We start from the raw sequence: 16,979 nt of genomic DNA, 5'->3' as shown, positions 1-16,979 counted from the left end.
TCATTCTCCAGATGTTTGTCAAGAAGTCAAGGTAGTGTAGAGGAGTGATCTTCAAGGCTCTTAGTACATGCGCATTACTTGCAAAAATTATAGGCAGATCCTCAGTTCTTACTGCTGGAAGCAGCTGATCACATAGATTTGGGGCTGATCTTGACACTGTACCTCTTTTTCTTCAGGTCTATCTCCAGCAAAGAACCTCAGAATCCATTGACCATACTTTCAAAGCCATAAAACTTGAATTCACTTATCAAGTGAATGACCTTGTACCATTCATATATCCATACACAAGTTTCTTCTACTATTCATGGAGCGATAATAAAGCCACAAACAACCTTGCCAAAGGCTTGTTGACCTACCAGAAGATGTGTTTTCTGTGTATTCTATACTTGGCAGATTGCTTTCTTTTGGTGTGCTAGTAGTAGGGTTTGAACCCAGGGTCTCACATGCCCCGCCCCCCTCCTTCCCCTTAGCTTTTTTTTTTTTTTTTTTTTTTTTTTTTGCTCAAGGCTGGTGATTTATCCCTTGAGTTCCATCTTTAGATTTTGGGGTATAGTTAATTGGAGATGACATTCTCACAGACTTTCCAAACTCATCTGGCTTTGAACCTCAGTCCTCAGATCTCAGCTTCCTAAGTAGCTAGAATTGCAAGCAGGAGCCATCAGTGACCAGTTGAAAAGTACTTTATATTTCGGTAAGAGCATGATCTGACATTTTCTGTCTTATTCATTTGGTTTCTAAGATCTTGAAGACATCATGGTTTACACTATTTTTGCATGAAGTAGAGTATGACAGTGTTGGGATTAAGAATGTAGATTTAGTCGGGTGCCAGTGGCTTATGACTGCATTCCTAACTACTTGAGAGACTGTGATAGGGAGAAGGGTGGTTTGAAGCCAGCCTAGGCAAACATACAAGAGCTATTTCTCACTTAGTATTTGGGCATGGTAGCACATGCCTCTCCCCCAGCTGTGTGAGAGGCTGAGATCAGGCAGACTGTGTTCCAGTCTAGCCTGAACAGAAAAGTTCACAACATACTAATTCAACAGAAAGAAGCTGTGTATGATGACATACACTTGCAGTCCCATTGATTCTAAAATAAGTAGATTCAAAGTCTAGGCACATGATCAGGCAAGAAACAGGATCCTATCTAAAAAATTACTAGTACAAAAAATGTGTTAGAGATATGGCTTGGTGGTAGACTGACTTATAAGCATGAAACTCTGAATTCAAACGTTGGTGCTCCCTCCACTCCCCCCATCCCCCATAAGAACAAAATTAAAAAGAATATTGTAGACTTTGAGTTCAGACCAATGTGGGCTCTAATCCCAGTTCTTGTATGATCTTTCACTTAGTAACTTTCACTTCTTCTATGTGTTAAGTGGAGATCCTAATAGTTCTTACTTTTACCATTTTTTAAGATGAATGAATGCAATTCCAACAGTTATTGCATTCTTGCTACATGTCAGGCATTATTCAAAGCTTCTGTCTGTTCACTCACAGAAGTCTTATAATTTTGGATGGAAGACCTACAGGGGTCTCCATGTTATAGATGAGAAAATCAAGGCATAGCAGTGAGACAGTACTTGCAAGTTACCAGAAAGTACATAGTAAATCTTCAAAAGTTGTGAAGTTACTATTACTATTGCTATTTCTATTGAATTCCCTCATAGGTGCTTGTGCACCTCAAAGTACCTCATAGGTACTTTGTGCAATGTATTTGTTTAATAAATGTATGTTGATTTGCTTTCAAAAGAACCTTGCATATCCTCATGGGCTTCTAAACAGTGTGTATTCAATAAGAGAAGCTTCACATTCTTTTTAAGATGATTTGATTTGTTTGACTGCTTTCACATTAGGTTAGTGACTTTTATTTACAAAAGAAGATTAAATGACTATGTGCAAATCAAGAACTTCAAATGCCTTTGTAGGATAAGGAAGAGCCCTCACAGAGACAATTTCTAAAACAATTTGATTTTACTAAATAGTACTTATAGTGTTTAATAAAACACATTTAGAATCAACTTATTCATTTGTTTATATAACAGGGGGATTATACTCAAGGAATGTAGAGAGGTAGACAGGAATTATATGTATGATAATGTTTTCTAAGACCTGAGATTTCCAATTTTTAGTATGTGTGCTGCCAAAGTGAGCACAGACCTGAGATTTTATGTCCGTTTTAAATTTTTTTTTAAATTATCATAAAGGAGAGGAAGAGGGGGTAACAGTTATGAAAGTAGGGTAATGGGTACATTTCTTTTTAAACACTGTAACTTACCTATGTTAATAGTGGAAGAAAACCTTTATAATAACATTCTTAAACTCTGGGCCCCAAGATAATATTGGAAAAAAAAAAAGAAAACCAATTCTTCCTCCAAGGACAGTTGAAACTTAACCTTTCTACTCCACCCTCAGACAGTAGAAGTCTTTAAGCTAGAGTCAGGAAACCTAAGATCCTCTGGTTAATAGGATGAAGTCATCTGGATTTAGCCTTCCCAGATGACTTGGGGGACCAATGTGAGGGTATCTGAGCTATCTGCCTGGGAGCACCAGGCACATTGTCAGAGTGGGGAATGATAGATACATCATCTTAACCTGGTCTTTAGAAGCCACATGGCTAGACTTAACTCTGTGAAAGAACAGTCTGCAGAAAACTCTCAGTGCTCCCTCCAGGACTAGCTGGCCAAGCCACAGACATTTTCTAGTAAGTCTTCAGCCATTATCTTTTGGCTTCCTTTCCACCATAACGATTTGAATGAGTTGAAGAGGCAGGAGTTTGGTGTTCACAGAGTCTGCAAATTCTATCATGATGAAGGACTTGATGTAAGCCTAGGGAAAAGCACTTAGTGAAAGGAGTATGTTTATTCAAGTAAAAGAAAAAGTTGAATTTATTGAATTAAAATTTATGAAATAGCAACGAGTCAATGGAATGAAATTTGCCATTTGTCATTTATAACAGAATTCAATGAATTGGTCAAAGCGAATTGCTTTCAGAAACATCCCATAATCTCAGTGGCTTTCTGTAATAAAGGTTTAACCATGTTTATTAGTTTATGGTTCATATGTGATGTGAGGGTAGAGTGAGTTCTCCTCCTCACAGTCATTTAGGGGCCTGGGCACCTTTCATCCAGCTGCTGCTCTGTCTCCCCAGGTTCTGGCTTCCGGTACTGGAGTTTCTGCATCTAGCCATCACAATAGGGGATCCTGTGCTGAAGGACTGGGCACAGACATTTTAGAGAACTGACATAGAAGTCCTTGCATCACTTCTGCTCATACTCTTTAAACCAATCCATGATCCCCTCAAACTGTAAGGGTGTCTAGAAAAGACTTTCTAGCTACATGCTTAGGAAGAAATCTAAATAGCCTGTGGTGACTCTTGGCATTCTAGCAACAGCCATCTTGAATAACTTCACAATATACTGTTACTATACTTCCACAAAGGGCTAAATAGGTTCATTTCTTTGATATTATGGTCCTATTGTTCTCTGGAGTATGTTACTCAACTTTCTTTTCTCTTTTAGACTCTTATTCTTGAGAATTGCTTCTTTTCCTTTCATTTTTTATTTTATTTTTCAGTAGTGAGTAGGCTTAATTACACTGTCAGGCTGATGTGGACCTTCTCCCTACCCCTCTTCAGGAGAGATGGGAAAACCCTATTGTGTTGTACCCTTCATCTTACCACCCTTCACTCTGCTGCCTTTTTAACCTTATCCTTAGTGAAACCTAAATAGGTTTCTAGCAGACTGCACCAGGCCTGAGAGAAGTGAGCAAATATTCAGTGTCTGAGAATTATAAAGTTTCTAGTATCAAATTCTATCATCAGCATTGTGACCACAGCACTGTGGCTGAATACTCAACTTTATTTTTCAACTTATGATTTGGATTTGAGTAGCTTGCTTCCTTGAAATTATTTCTGTTTTTTTGTTGTGTTTTAGTTTTGTTGTGTTTTTAAAATCTATACTACTTACCTTTTCAAATGTAATTGAACTTAATCCTGCTGTATTGAGCACATAAAATCATAGAAAAATGGGTTATTAAGATATCCAGGCACAGGGGAAAATCCAATTCCTCTTCTGTGGAAGAAAGGGGATAGACTAAGGGAGGAGACAGATATCTAGGAGTTGTACTTTCTTTATGTATAAGTCAATTTTTATCTATTTATAAGTATTATGAACTTTAATTTTATGAGAACATCAAAATTAATATTATTCCTGAAAAAGGTGTTGCAAGTGATGTTTTTTGATATTGTAAGTGTTGCAAGTTTTATACTGTTTGTGTTTTCCTTTTTTAATCTGTTTTTATCATTTTTTAAAACTAGATTTAAGTAGTTGTACAAAGGAGGCCCTTCCGTCCAGCTTCTGTGTTCCTAGTATACTGGCACAATACCAACTACTCAGGAAGCTGAAATAGAGAGGATTATGGTTTGAGGCTAGTCTGGGCAACATATTTTCAAGACTCCATTTCATCCAACTAGGAAACTGGGCATGGTAGCAGCCTCTCATCCCAACTATGCAGGAAGCTTCGGATAGTGACAGGCAGCTCATACTGAAATAACTTTCATTCTAATGATTATAAATTCTGTCAAAATAGACACAACATAAATTATTTACTTACAGTGGGGGAGGTGACTCAAAACAGGATAAAACTAAAGGTGACTCGACCTTTGAAAGAAGGAAAGAACACTGGGTAAGAATTACATTGAAGACATCTCTTGGCTTTGACTTTGATTGTCCTCCCTTCTGCATATGGACAGTGCTTAATAGGACTCAAATAAAAAAACAAATGAAAAATAGTTTTACTGGTATGTCAGACTGACTAGAAATTGTCAAGGGACCCCAGGAAGGAGAGTGTCAGATAGAGGAGCCCTCAATTTTACAATCAATACGTGTTCAATCTTTAGCTGGCTCTTAAACTATACCTATTCAGGGAAAGACTTCAAAAGACCAGGACAAAAATAAAAGGTAGAATGCTCAAGGAACTGAGCAGAGAATTATATTAGCATCCTGCTTCAGGCACATAGAACTTGGAGTTTTAGCAGTTTCTGAACCCAAATTGGAGGGTTTTTGATAACATACTGGGTTTTCCACTGAAACTCTAGAAGTACCATGCTTTAGGAATAAACTATACATGCTAGGCCTAAGAGACTTTCCCTCCCCCCCCCCAGGAAAAAAGAGAAAAACTAAAATAGACCCTAATTAACAAAGCATCTAAACTTCCTGAGAATAATTTTCTTGAATGCTAGAACAAAGTTAACCCTATGTGGTTGAAGACAATAAAACCTAAAGTTTCTGTGATATATTACTAACAGCTTAATTGTGTCATCAACATTTATGACACATCTGAAAAAACAACAAAACCTCCAGAATCAAATGAAAAATGAGTCAACATAAACAGACCCACAGCTGGCCTGGACATTAGATTTGGCAGTTGTATACTTTAAAACCACCATGTGAAACAGCCAGGTGCTGGTGGCTCAAGCCTGTAAGCCTAATACAAGTCTGAGATATCAGGACCACAATTAGAAGCCAGCTATTAAATAAACTCTTGTCTCCAACTAATCAGAAAAAAGCCAGAAGCAGAGGCAAGCAAGAACACCAGCCCCTGAGTTCAGGCCCCAGTACCAGCACAATAGGTAGGTAGGTAGATAGATAGATAGATAGATAGATAGATAGATAGATAGATAGATGTAGAAAGATAGATAAAATCATGATGTGAAATCTGTTAAGGATTCACTTGATAAAATACAAGGGGTTAGTAGATGGGATATTTCAGAAGAGGTATGAAAATAGTAAGAGAAATACCAATCAGAAATTTCCAGAACTGAAAAGAATGTGAAATTAGGAGTAAAAAAAGGGGGCAAGGGGTTGAAATTATTGGATTTAACACAGATCCGTAATAAAAAGACACTAAAATTAGCAAAAGACATATACAAGCACTTCCAAAGAGAAATAGATTAATGGCCAATAAGCACTTGGCAAGCTATTCACCATCATTAGTCATCAGAGAAACTTAAATTGAGTACTTCTTTATAGCCATTAGAATTGCTAAAAGTAAAAAAGCTGACAAATGCTGGGGAATGCCACAATTTGAATCATCATACACTGATATGGATAGGTATAAATGGATATAGTCACATATAAAATACCCATTTTTATCTATTCTGCATTTATTATCCATTATCAATTCATTATCCAATAAAATAAATACTTGTGTTAGTGAACAAGTACCTGACCTAAACAGTTTAAAAGGGGAAGAGTTTGTTTCAGAGGGTTCATTCCAGGGCTACTTGGCTCCATGCTTCTAGGCTGGGATAAGGTAGGCCACAGTCACCTCAGGACACGTGGAGAAGGCTGTTTGCCTCCTGATAGACAAGAAGTAGAAGAAGGAAAAGACTGGAGATCAGGGATATAATCTTCAAAAGTATCCCCCCCCCCCACCTGCTTCCTCTTACTATGCCCTACCAAAGATGGAGATTAGGGGTATAATCTTCAAAAGTATCCCTCCCCCACCCCACCTGCTTCCTTTTACTATGCCCTACCTCCTAAATTTTCCAGAATATTCCAAAATGGTGCCACCCACTGGGAACTTGAGATTTCAAGATCAGTCTATGCAATACTGAAGTCTGGAACAGTTCAACATAGGACCCGTGGAAGACATGTCACAATCAAACTGTAACAATAGGAACATAGGAACTTTTCCATGAAAATGAAAGCATAGATTCAGAAAAGGATGTATACAGTATCTGTGTTTATTTATAATAACTAAAATTGTAAGTAATCCTATATCCACTTGCAGATGATTAAATAGTGGTATGTTCAACAATGGAATAGTACTCAAGCAAAAAAAGAATAAAATTCGAATACACAGCACAGATTAACTTCAAAACTATAATACATGAAAGACATTAGAACCTCAGTCTGAACTTTAAAGTTACAGCACAGCTGAAATTTAGCTAAGTTTATTGAAATCAAACTAAGGGCTCTCTTTGGGCAATAAGAAGGGAATTTAGATGAAAAGAACACAAGAAAACTTGGGGCATTGATGGAAATGTTTCATATAATTTTGACATTCTGCTGAGGTAATCGCACACATTTGTTAAAATATTTCAAAACTGCACCCTTAATGTCAGTGCATTTGATTATATGTACATTTTAAGTCATAAATAGAATTAATGGAAATTTAAAAGTGTAAAAATGGTTTAATGTCACTTGTAAGTATGCAGGTAAGACTGCTTAGTTTGAGACCCTAAGGTAAGGAAGATAAGCGTTTCATGGATGTTTTTTATTCCAGAAAAATCTGCGGATATGAGTGTTATTTCCAATTGTTTGTGAGTATAAGCAAGTTACTACTCTCTTCTAAATGCTCATAAAAAGGTGATAATAAAAATTAGTATTCATCTTACAAGGTTTTTCTTGGCTCATAGACTCATTCAATACATTTGTACTATTGCCACTTTTAAATAGTTCTTGTTCCAATGTCCTCATGTAGTCAGGAATACTGATGCAGCCATGGAAATATTAAGAAGTACGTATCTACAAACTGCATTAGTCTGCAACTAAATAATGCAGACAATATTTGACAACATATGATTAAATACCCAGCAAATGCTATTTCAGTTTTTCATTTGAAAGCAACTAATGACCTCTTTGCCAACAAAAAAAATAATTCATTTTAAAACACTTTCTCAAGTCTCTTGAAAAAAATATTCAAATAGAGAAATTAGGACATTTTAATATTCTCAGATTATATCCAATCCTATAATTTCATATAGGAGGTACACATCTTTCTAGAATATACACAAGCATGTGGACACATACACAAATGTTTGTGTATGACTATGAATAAAACGGTAACTATTGTATACATACTCTTCTAAACCTGGAACTTTTGTATAGGACTCTTCATGTTTAAGACTGTTTAGTCTTTGTAAGAGCTGCTATACGATCTATGACACAGGTTGGCTTTTATTTATTTAACAAACTCGTAGTTGATGAATATCTGAGAATGTCCACATTTTCATTATTATAGATGACTGCAGCTTTCTATTTATTTATGTATTTATTTATTATGTAAAAAAGGTGATGTACAGTGTGGTTATAGTTACATAAGTCAGGTAATGAATACATGTCTTTTTGATCAGTGCCATTTTTTCCCAGTTTTTCCTTCCTGACCCTCCTCCTCTGCAGCTTTCTTATATATAGATCTTTTGCACACATATTAATAAAATCAAAAGGCAAAAGCTATTTTGAATGTACATGTGCATGAACAAAGAATGACTATCAGAATATTAGATTTCTCTAGATAATAGACTTAAATGGTGGTTCTCATACTGTTGCTTCTCCATATTTCTCATTTTCCCATAAGGAAAAGTATTGTTTTAAAACTTAGAACAGCATCTGGCTCTGGTGGCTTATACCTGTAATCCTACTCAGGAGTCTTAGATCTGTTGGAATCATGATTCAGAGCAAACCTATACAGGAAAGTATGTAAGATTCTTATCACCAATTAACCAGCACAAAGCTGGAAATGGAGCTTTGGCTAAAGTGATAGAATGCCAGCCTTGAGCAAGTGCCCAGACTTAGAGTTCAAGCCCTAGGACCAATACATTTGAAAAAAAATGATGAAAAGGGTGATATTGATCAAGAGGCATTGTACTTACAAACTTGTTGAATAGTTAGCCCTTTGCACCATACTTAAAGATAGTAAAAATATAATTTTAAAAACGTAAACTTTGGTTGTGCTATGTAAGATAATTACCGTTGATATCATTGCATTACGCGTCTGCTGTATGCCTTTTATGTATAAACATACGCAAAGTCCTTGGACAACTATGTGAGGGACTCCTTATTGACACAGATGTATAAGGAAAGTAGAGGTTAGACCATCGTGTGGCTGTAAAAGTATGTAGAACATAGATTTCAACTTAGATTTATATGATCTAAAGTGAACTTTTTTCCCTGGCAGGCTTGTTCAGACAAAAGTAACACCTTCATGCCAGTCACTGGCAATAGAACCCAACTTTAGAATATGAGACTTTTATTACTGCTGATGTCTGGTGTATTACATATAGCTTCCTTCAACAATATTAGTGGTAATAATTGAGACCAATGGTATTTGCTCTGTGCTAATAGAATATGGAGAGAGGAGTTATTTCTCTAATGTTTAATCCATTTTCACATTCTAGATTATTCTGTCTGTCTGTCTGTCTCTCTGTCTCTTTCTCAGCCAAGACTCAGGGCCTCATACTCGCTTATCTTAGCCCATCTGACCTATTGCTCTCTTCTTTGAGTCATGTGTGCAACCTAATTTTTCTACTGGTCATTTTGGAGATGGAGTTTTGCAGGTTTTTCTGTCTGAGTTGGCCTTGATCTACAGTTCTCCACATCTTTGTCTCCTGAGTCTAGGGCCAATGCCAGCACATAGGCATTCTAGATTATTCTTACTCCTTCTTTCTGTCTCTTTACCTTGGTTTTCATTCATGCATTTGCTTTCTGTCCACAGGTCCCACTCAATAGTACACACCCAAATTCTCAATTTTTTAGCTTATGAACAATAGCTCTTTAATTTTCTTATGCATTAACCTTTGAATTACATAAAGCTATAATTTCAAGTAACCGCTTCATTGTGATTCTCACTGTGATGGATGAACATATGGGGGAATTTACGGAGCTGTGGACACCTGAGGCTGTCACAGGCAGAAAGCTACTTGTGTAGAGTAAGAGCAACTGCTGCAGTTCTGTTTTGGTTTGTGGCAAGCGAGGAAGGGAGGGGTCTTTGGGCCACTTATTGGCTGGTGCCTTTGCTAGCAGTCAGATTCCTTATAGAAACGCCATCCTGTTTGCATCATGCTTTGGTGGAGAGAAGTTCTATAGAGTTTGAATCTCGTTTGGGTACAATTACTTTCAGTGACTCACTTGGGAGGTGAGCACAAATGTTCCAAAGTTGTTTTATTATTATTATTTCTGACCTTCTAAAATGTGATGTGTTGAAGATAACAATTCACAGTTTGGGGGGAAAACGGTTGTTAGTATTTCTTCTAAATTCTTTGTACTCAGTGACATTGGGTGGTAAGGTGCTATTGGATCATAACTGTAGTTATATTTATGGAATTAGAAAATGTACTTGCCTATCTGAGAGTAGTTGTAACATTTACTTCAGTTGCTTATCTGCTTCTGCTCACCATATAAACCAAAAACCAAACACACTCACACTTGGGGAGAGACAGAAATATAAACAAAAAACAATAACTTCATTTTCTTTCATCTTAAATTTTACATTTATTACATGTATAAGAGGTCAAATAGAGGCTAACGTTCCCCCCCACCCCTCTCTCCTAGTGGATGGCTGTATTCACAGAGCAGCCGGCCCCTGCTTGCTAGCTGAATGCCGTACTCTGAATGGCTGTGAGACTGGACATGCAAAAATCACATGTGGCTATGATCTTCCTGCAAAATGTGAGTACAACTTTTTTGAAGCTTGTCTTTCAAAATCAGAAGAGAATTCTTACCTTGCTTTTGTCTTCGAGTGCATAACTGGAGAAGGATCTAGCAATAGTGGTATTTAATTGTGTTTGTATTCAGATTGTATGTGTATATTTATGTGTTTATAGGTGAATTTTTTTCAGGGTTTTAGCAGAGTGTCTCTGAAACAAGGAAATGAAAATATGAGCAAAATATATATTATAGTATTTAAGTGCTGCCAGTGACAGCTTCTGGAAATGATGCCAATTTCTTAGTCCTTACCAAGGTGTCTTGATTGTGGATGTGTTTAGAGTAAAGGAGATCAAAGTGATATATTGTGTGTTTTAGGTGCTGTGTAAAGGCTGATTGGCAATTACTGCCAAGGTATCTGTCACACTTTGTTTTCAGGAAAAGCCAATGGAATGTGGTTGTCAGTATGAGAATGTATTTGCCCTTTGAATGTGAAATGGTCAAAATTTTCATTATATTTGAATAGAAAGAGGCATTGCATTGGATTGACCTTGTTGCTTAGTAGTTTAGCTTACTGGGGTGGGGAGATATGGAACAAAAACACCTAAGAGAGAAGCTGGCTCAAGGTGCAGCTTTTTAAATTACATAATCTCCAGGGCCTTGGAAGCAGCAAGGAGGAGCTTCATTATACCAATTAGGTGTGCCTTGATCTAGAAATTGAGATGCTTATTTTTTTTTTTTTTACTTCATTCACCTACTTCTTACTAGACGCTCCAGTTCTGTGAACAAAATTTCATGCAAGCTATCTTTGTTTTTCTCAGGAAAAGACTAAAAATATTATAACACAATTTGTAGCATAGTATGTGAATACTTTACAATTTGTGTGCAAGAATACATTTTTATGAGTAATTGTGAAGACCTACATTATATTTATAAGGTCACTTTTAAGTATGTTTAAGCTTGAGATTCAGTAAAGAGTAATTTATAAAAGTAGCATTTTTTTTCCTTTATAAAGATGTTCTATGATGTTCGTCATGGATTGCTAGTAAAAATATATCAACTAGATACAATATAGTTTTTCTCTTAATTACTATTTTTTCCTAAGGGTTTTCAGCCATGTGGAAAAGGTCATGTGCCCCTTTAGTACTATTTGGAGTACATATTTATATCAGATATATAACCCTGTGTGTAAAATGGTATTTAGGGCTGTTCTTCCTCTGGCCTACACAGCTCAGAATCTAATTATTACAGGTAATTTCCCTGCCAAGTTTATATAGCCCCATCTTTACAAATACTGGTCTGTTGTGGTTTTTTTTTTTCTTTCTTTCTAACACTGCTATTTTTGGGACATAACTAGCCTATAGAACTCTGAGAATAAACACATTATTGTTGATTTCCAGGCTGAGTCTGTCCTTACCACCAAATAATAAGCTGGGTCTCCTATTGATTTCACTTCTTTCTTGTGTATTAAAACACAAGTCAACATTTTCCAATTTTCTGTGTTTTCAGAAGACAGGTAAGCTCAGAATCTCTAAATATGATTAATAACACTGTGTTGGAAATGGAAATGAACTATACAACTTACAGCAGGAGGGGGGTTCAAGAGGGAAAAATGGGGAGAATATGAGGGAAGGGGTGACACTGTTCAAAAAGAAATGTACTTCATACTTTCTATATGTAACTATAATTCCTCTGTATATCACCTTTGCAATAAAAAGTTTAAAAATGATAGCTGAAGTATATGGTTGACAACATAATCCTTTTAATATGCTTGCTGCCGTTTGATATCCCATGATGTAAGTTATTCCATTTCTTCTGAATGCCATTCATCATATCTTTAGTTATTAAGGATTTACACAAAGCCACACTGAAAGATCAGTAAGCCAATACCTATACTTAAGAAGTTCCCATAATAATGGCATACATTTGTGCTAAGATGTTACTTGCAAGGGTATCCTGGGGCAAGTTAAACCTTGTGGGTTAATGACCCTTGATATAGAAACTCAGACATAGAACTGGGCACATACTTCATGTGAGCAAGAATTTGAGAACCTAGTGCATCTTCAAGTCAACTCTATGGAATCTAAAGGGCATGTTTAGCAACACCCCACCCCTCCACAAATACACACACAGACTAGAATTTAGAGTGACACTGCAGTGCTACCTCATCAGTGTCACAAGCATGGACTATTTGTGAAAGGTCTTGGTGGGGTTTTTTTTTTCCTTGTATAATGAGAAAGATTAATGACGGAGGCTAAAAGTAAAAAGGAAAGGAATATGGAAAAACAATTATTACATTTGTATGCCACTGGATGTAGTATTTCACAGAACATTCTTAATCCATCATATTTTAAATCATGTTTTAGAAGCAGTGTATGTGTTCATTTCCCTTTGCCTTATCCCTGAGAGATGTTTTCTTTCTCATCAATTTGGTTCATCCATTTCAGAGTCATTAACAATCCACAGATGTGCTTGTGTGGTGAGTGAACAAAAAGGGAGCTCATTACACACTGTTTGGGTCATTTTCCTCACCATATTTAATAATTCTGTGACAGTTTGACAGCAGAGACTAGTTTCTATCTGTCCTCAGAGATGGCAAGCTTATCATTATAGGGGTACTAGAGCCAGTCATCCAGCCACAAGTGATAATATCTTTATGCATCAGCAATTTGATTGGAAAATGCTATTCACTAGGTTTTAGACAAACTTGGCCATTTCAGACTACCCTTTGCTTCTTTTATGGCTGCTAAATTAATCTATTCACAAATGGTTGTGTTTGAATTAATTACTTCCAGTATGTGTTCTGTGACTAATTATGATTGGTGGAAAAAGCCCCTGATACCTTGTTTATTCTTCATTCCTCGGATATGTAAGTGATTTTTGACAGAAAAATATCCACTTTTCTCAAGAAGAAATTTTGAATGACAAGAATGTCAGCCCAAGATCTGTTTATATAATTGGATGTTTGAGGGACAGTTTTCTTCTATAAAACAAAGATTTTCTTTTATTCATAATTTCAAATTCTATAGGGTTTTTTTAACATTCAATATTTTATTTTATTATTTTTTTTTCTCAAATTTTTATTATCAAACTGACGTACAGAGAGGTTACAGTATCATACGTTGGGCATTGGATACATTTCTTGTACTGTTTGTTGCCTTGTCCCTCATGCCCCCCTCCCTCCCCCCCTTTCCCTACCCCCCCAGGTGTTCAGTTCACTTACACCAAACAGTTTTGCAAGTATTGCTTTTGTAGTTATTTCTCTTTTTTTACCCTGTGTCTCTCGAATTTGGTATTCCCTTTGAATTTCCTACTTCCAATACCAGTAAACACGGTTTCCAATATACTCAGATAAGATTACAGAGATAGTGTAGGTACAAACATAGGAAGGTGATACAAAACATCATCAATAATAGAAACTACACATACACATAGGACGTTGAAAGTAGTTACAACTGTGATATATCACTTGTTTCCATAACATGGAGTTCATTTCACTTAGCATCATCTTATGTGTTCCTAAGGGTATAGCTATTGGGCCTTGTGATGCTCTGCTATGGCTTGCCTAAACCTGTACTAATTATTCCCAATAAGGGAGGCCATAGAGTCCATGTTTCTTTGGGTCTGGCTCACTTCACTTAGTATAACTTTTTCCAAGTCCTTCCATTTCCTTACAAATGGAACAATATCATTCTTTCTGATAGAGGCATAAAATTCCATTGTGTAAATGTACCACATTTTCCTGATCCATTCATCTATGGAGGGGCATCTGGGTTGGTTCCAGCTTCTCGCTATGACAAATTGTGCTGCGATGAACATTGTTGTGCTGGTGGCATTACTGTGATTTTGTTTGTGGGCTTTTGGGTAGATACCCAACAGTGGGGCTGCTGGGTCATAGGGGAGTTCTATATTGAGCCTTCTGAGGAATCTCCATACTGCTTGCCAGAGTGGCTGAACCAGTTTACATTCCCACCAACAATGAAGTAGGGTTCCCTTTTGGCCACATCCCCTCCAACAATTGTTATTATTAGTTTTCTTGATATATGACATTCTTGCTGGGGTGAGATGGAATCTCAATGTTGTTTTGATTTGCATTTCCTTTATGGCCAGTGATGTAGAGCATTTTTTCATATGTCTATTGGCCATTCTCATTTCCTCATCAGAGAAGTTTCTTTGCAAGTCTTTAGCCCACTTGATGAGGGGGCTATTGGTTCTTTGCAGTTTTGTTTTGGAAGAAGGTAATTTTTTTAGTTCTGCATATATTTTAGAGATGAGGCCTTTGTCTGTTGAATGTCCGGTAAAGATCTTCTCCCAGTCTGTGGGCTTTCTGTTTATCTTGAGAGCTATGTCCTTTGCCGTGCAGAAGCTCTGGAGTTTGATGCAGTCCCATTTGTCCAACCTTTCCTTGATTTGTAGCCTTTCAGGGTCTTTGTTAAGGAAGTTCTGTCCTGTGCCAAGGAGCCCAAGTGTTTCTCCTACTCCTTCCTTTAGTGTCTTCAGGGTGCCTGTTTTGATTTCAAGGTCTTTAATCCATTTGGAATTGATTTTGGTGCAGGGTGATATATAAGGATCTAGTTTTAGTTTGTTGCATGTGTTGAGCCAGTTTTGCCAGCACCACTTGTTAAAGAGGCTATCTTTCTTCCATACTATTGTTTTAGCTCCTTTATCAAAGATTAAGTAGGCATAGTTCTGTGGGTTTAATTCTGGGTCTTCAATTCTGTTCCATTGGTCTTCAGGCCTGTTCCGGTGCCAATACCAAGCTGTTTTTATTACTATAGCTTTATAATACAGCTTGAAGTTGGGTATTGTAATTCCTCCAGCACTGTTCTTTCTGCTTAGGAGTGTTTTTGCTATTCTCGGTCTTTTATTGTTCCATATGAATTTCTGGATTGCTTCCTCTATTTCATTAAAGAATGGTGTTGGGATATTAATGGGTATTGCATTGAATTTGTAGATAGCCTTTGGCAATATTGCCATTTTGATTATATTAATCCTCCCAATCCAGGAGCATGGGAGGTTTTTTCCATTTTCTTAGTTCTGACTTAATTTCATTTTTCAAGCTTTTAAAGTTCTCTTCAAAGAGGTCTTTCACTTCTTTGGTTAAGGTTATTCCTAGGTATTTTATGTTTTGGGGGGCTATTGCAAAAGGAGTTGCTTTCCTGATTTCAGCCTCGGTCTTCGGGTTGTTAGCATGTTAGGAAGATTTGTCTGTCCCAGTGTCATAGTGTCTCTGGAATATTTGTTGAATTAATGTGAACGAATAATCAATAAATGAGTTTTAGGTCCTTTTTCCTGGAATGTACCTTTGTAACACTGGCTTCTACTTCCAATGCTTTCTATCTTGGATCCATTCTGCACAGACCTGGTAGGGGTACAATACTTAAATCCAGAGTCCTTAAAATTGTCTGCTCATGATGCACCATTTTCCTCTTTAATATTTTCTCTATGCTCTCCCTCATTCACATAGGCTGATTTATGATCCTTACAACTTTTGCACGGATGTTTCCTTTGCTTAGAATTCTAGTCTAGATGTCTACATGACCCACTACATGGCTCACTCCCTTAAGTTCTTCATACCCTTTGCTACGTAAGGTGTCATCTTTGCCAAACTATGGTAGCTCTTTGTGTTTGTAATTGCTTATCTGTAGTATTTCACCTTTAAATAAACAAGTATTACCAGATATTTAATTTATTAAGTATTTAAATACATAATATTAATTTCTTGTATTTAATTTCTTAAATTAAGGAAATAATATAGTCTAACTTTTAAAAAATGAAGTATTTAGCATTTTTGCATTTCAGGAAAATTATTTAAGTATTACCAGAAATAAGGATGGAGACTGGTAAAGAATCTTTCTCCTTTATCATTATCCATAAATTTTACTGTTTAAACATATTTGACACATAATAGAGGCTCAAAAGATGTTTGTTGAAGGAATGAATAATAATTTTCAATCATTTCAAATTCTGTGTTTTGTTTCTTAAAAACAGACACTTTAGCCTGATTATTTTTGACCTACATGATTTATTGACTGTCTTGAAATACTTACAACATTTTTATATGATAGGAGTTGTTATGAGTAGATAGCTGCATGAGGGATCTCTATTTGTGGCTATCTGGAAAGCTCTTTTCTTGATCTTTTCTCCTATCTTGCAAGCTTAGCTTAAACATCACTTCTACAAGTCTTCCAGCTCTGCAAATGAATATTTTTTCTCCGTAAACTCCAGGATGCTGTATATGAACACACTGAGAACTAATATACATATATATGTCTACTATATAAATATATAAATTTACATGTAGTTTAATCATTTTATACATATTATTTATGCAAATTTTACCTCCCCTTTCTAGTCTAATTAATCAATAGTTTATTACTATTGAAATATCTGCCTATTAATTGTGAAAAGTGACAAACTGGTTTATACCTGGTGTTGGGTAAGATGTAAAAGAAAAGCAATTGCACTAATGTCTCTACAAAAATGATTAAATTCATCTCAATTATTCATTATATTTTAATGGATATTTGTAAAAATATACTTTAACATCT

At 36.2% G+C, this 16,979-nt stretch overlaps 1 protein-coding gene across 2 annotated transcripts in view; it reads left to right on the top strand.

Moving 5' to 3' along the window:
- Positions 1-16,979, top strand: part of Macrod2 (mono-ADP ribosylhydrolase 2) — a 1,728,876-nt gene that overhangs the window by 552,239 nt on the left and 1,159,658 nt on the right. For both annotated transcript variants that reach the window (XM_048348774.1, XM_048348773.1), the window contains exon 5: positions 10,336-10,452. In XM_048348774.1, coding sequence (XP_048204731.1) covers positions 10,336-10,452 — 117 coding nt within the window. The remainder of the gene's footprint in view (positions 1-10,335; positions 10,453-16,979) is intronic.

This window comes from Perognathus longimembris, chromosome 6 (genome assembly GCF_023159225.1).
Source record: "Perognathus longimembris pacificus isolate PPM17 chromosome 6, ASM2315922v1, whole genome shotgun sequence".
Classification (NCBI taxonomy): domain Eukaryota; kingdom Metazoa; phylum Chordata; class Mammalia; order Rodentia; family Heteromyidae; genus Perognathus; species Perognathus longimembris.
This window is presented reverse-complemented; position numbering and strand designations above follow the sequence as displayed.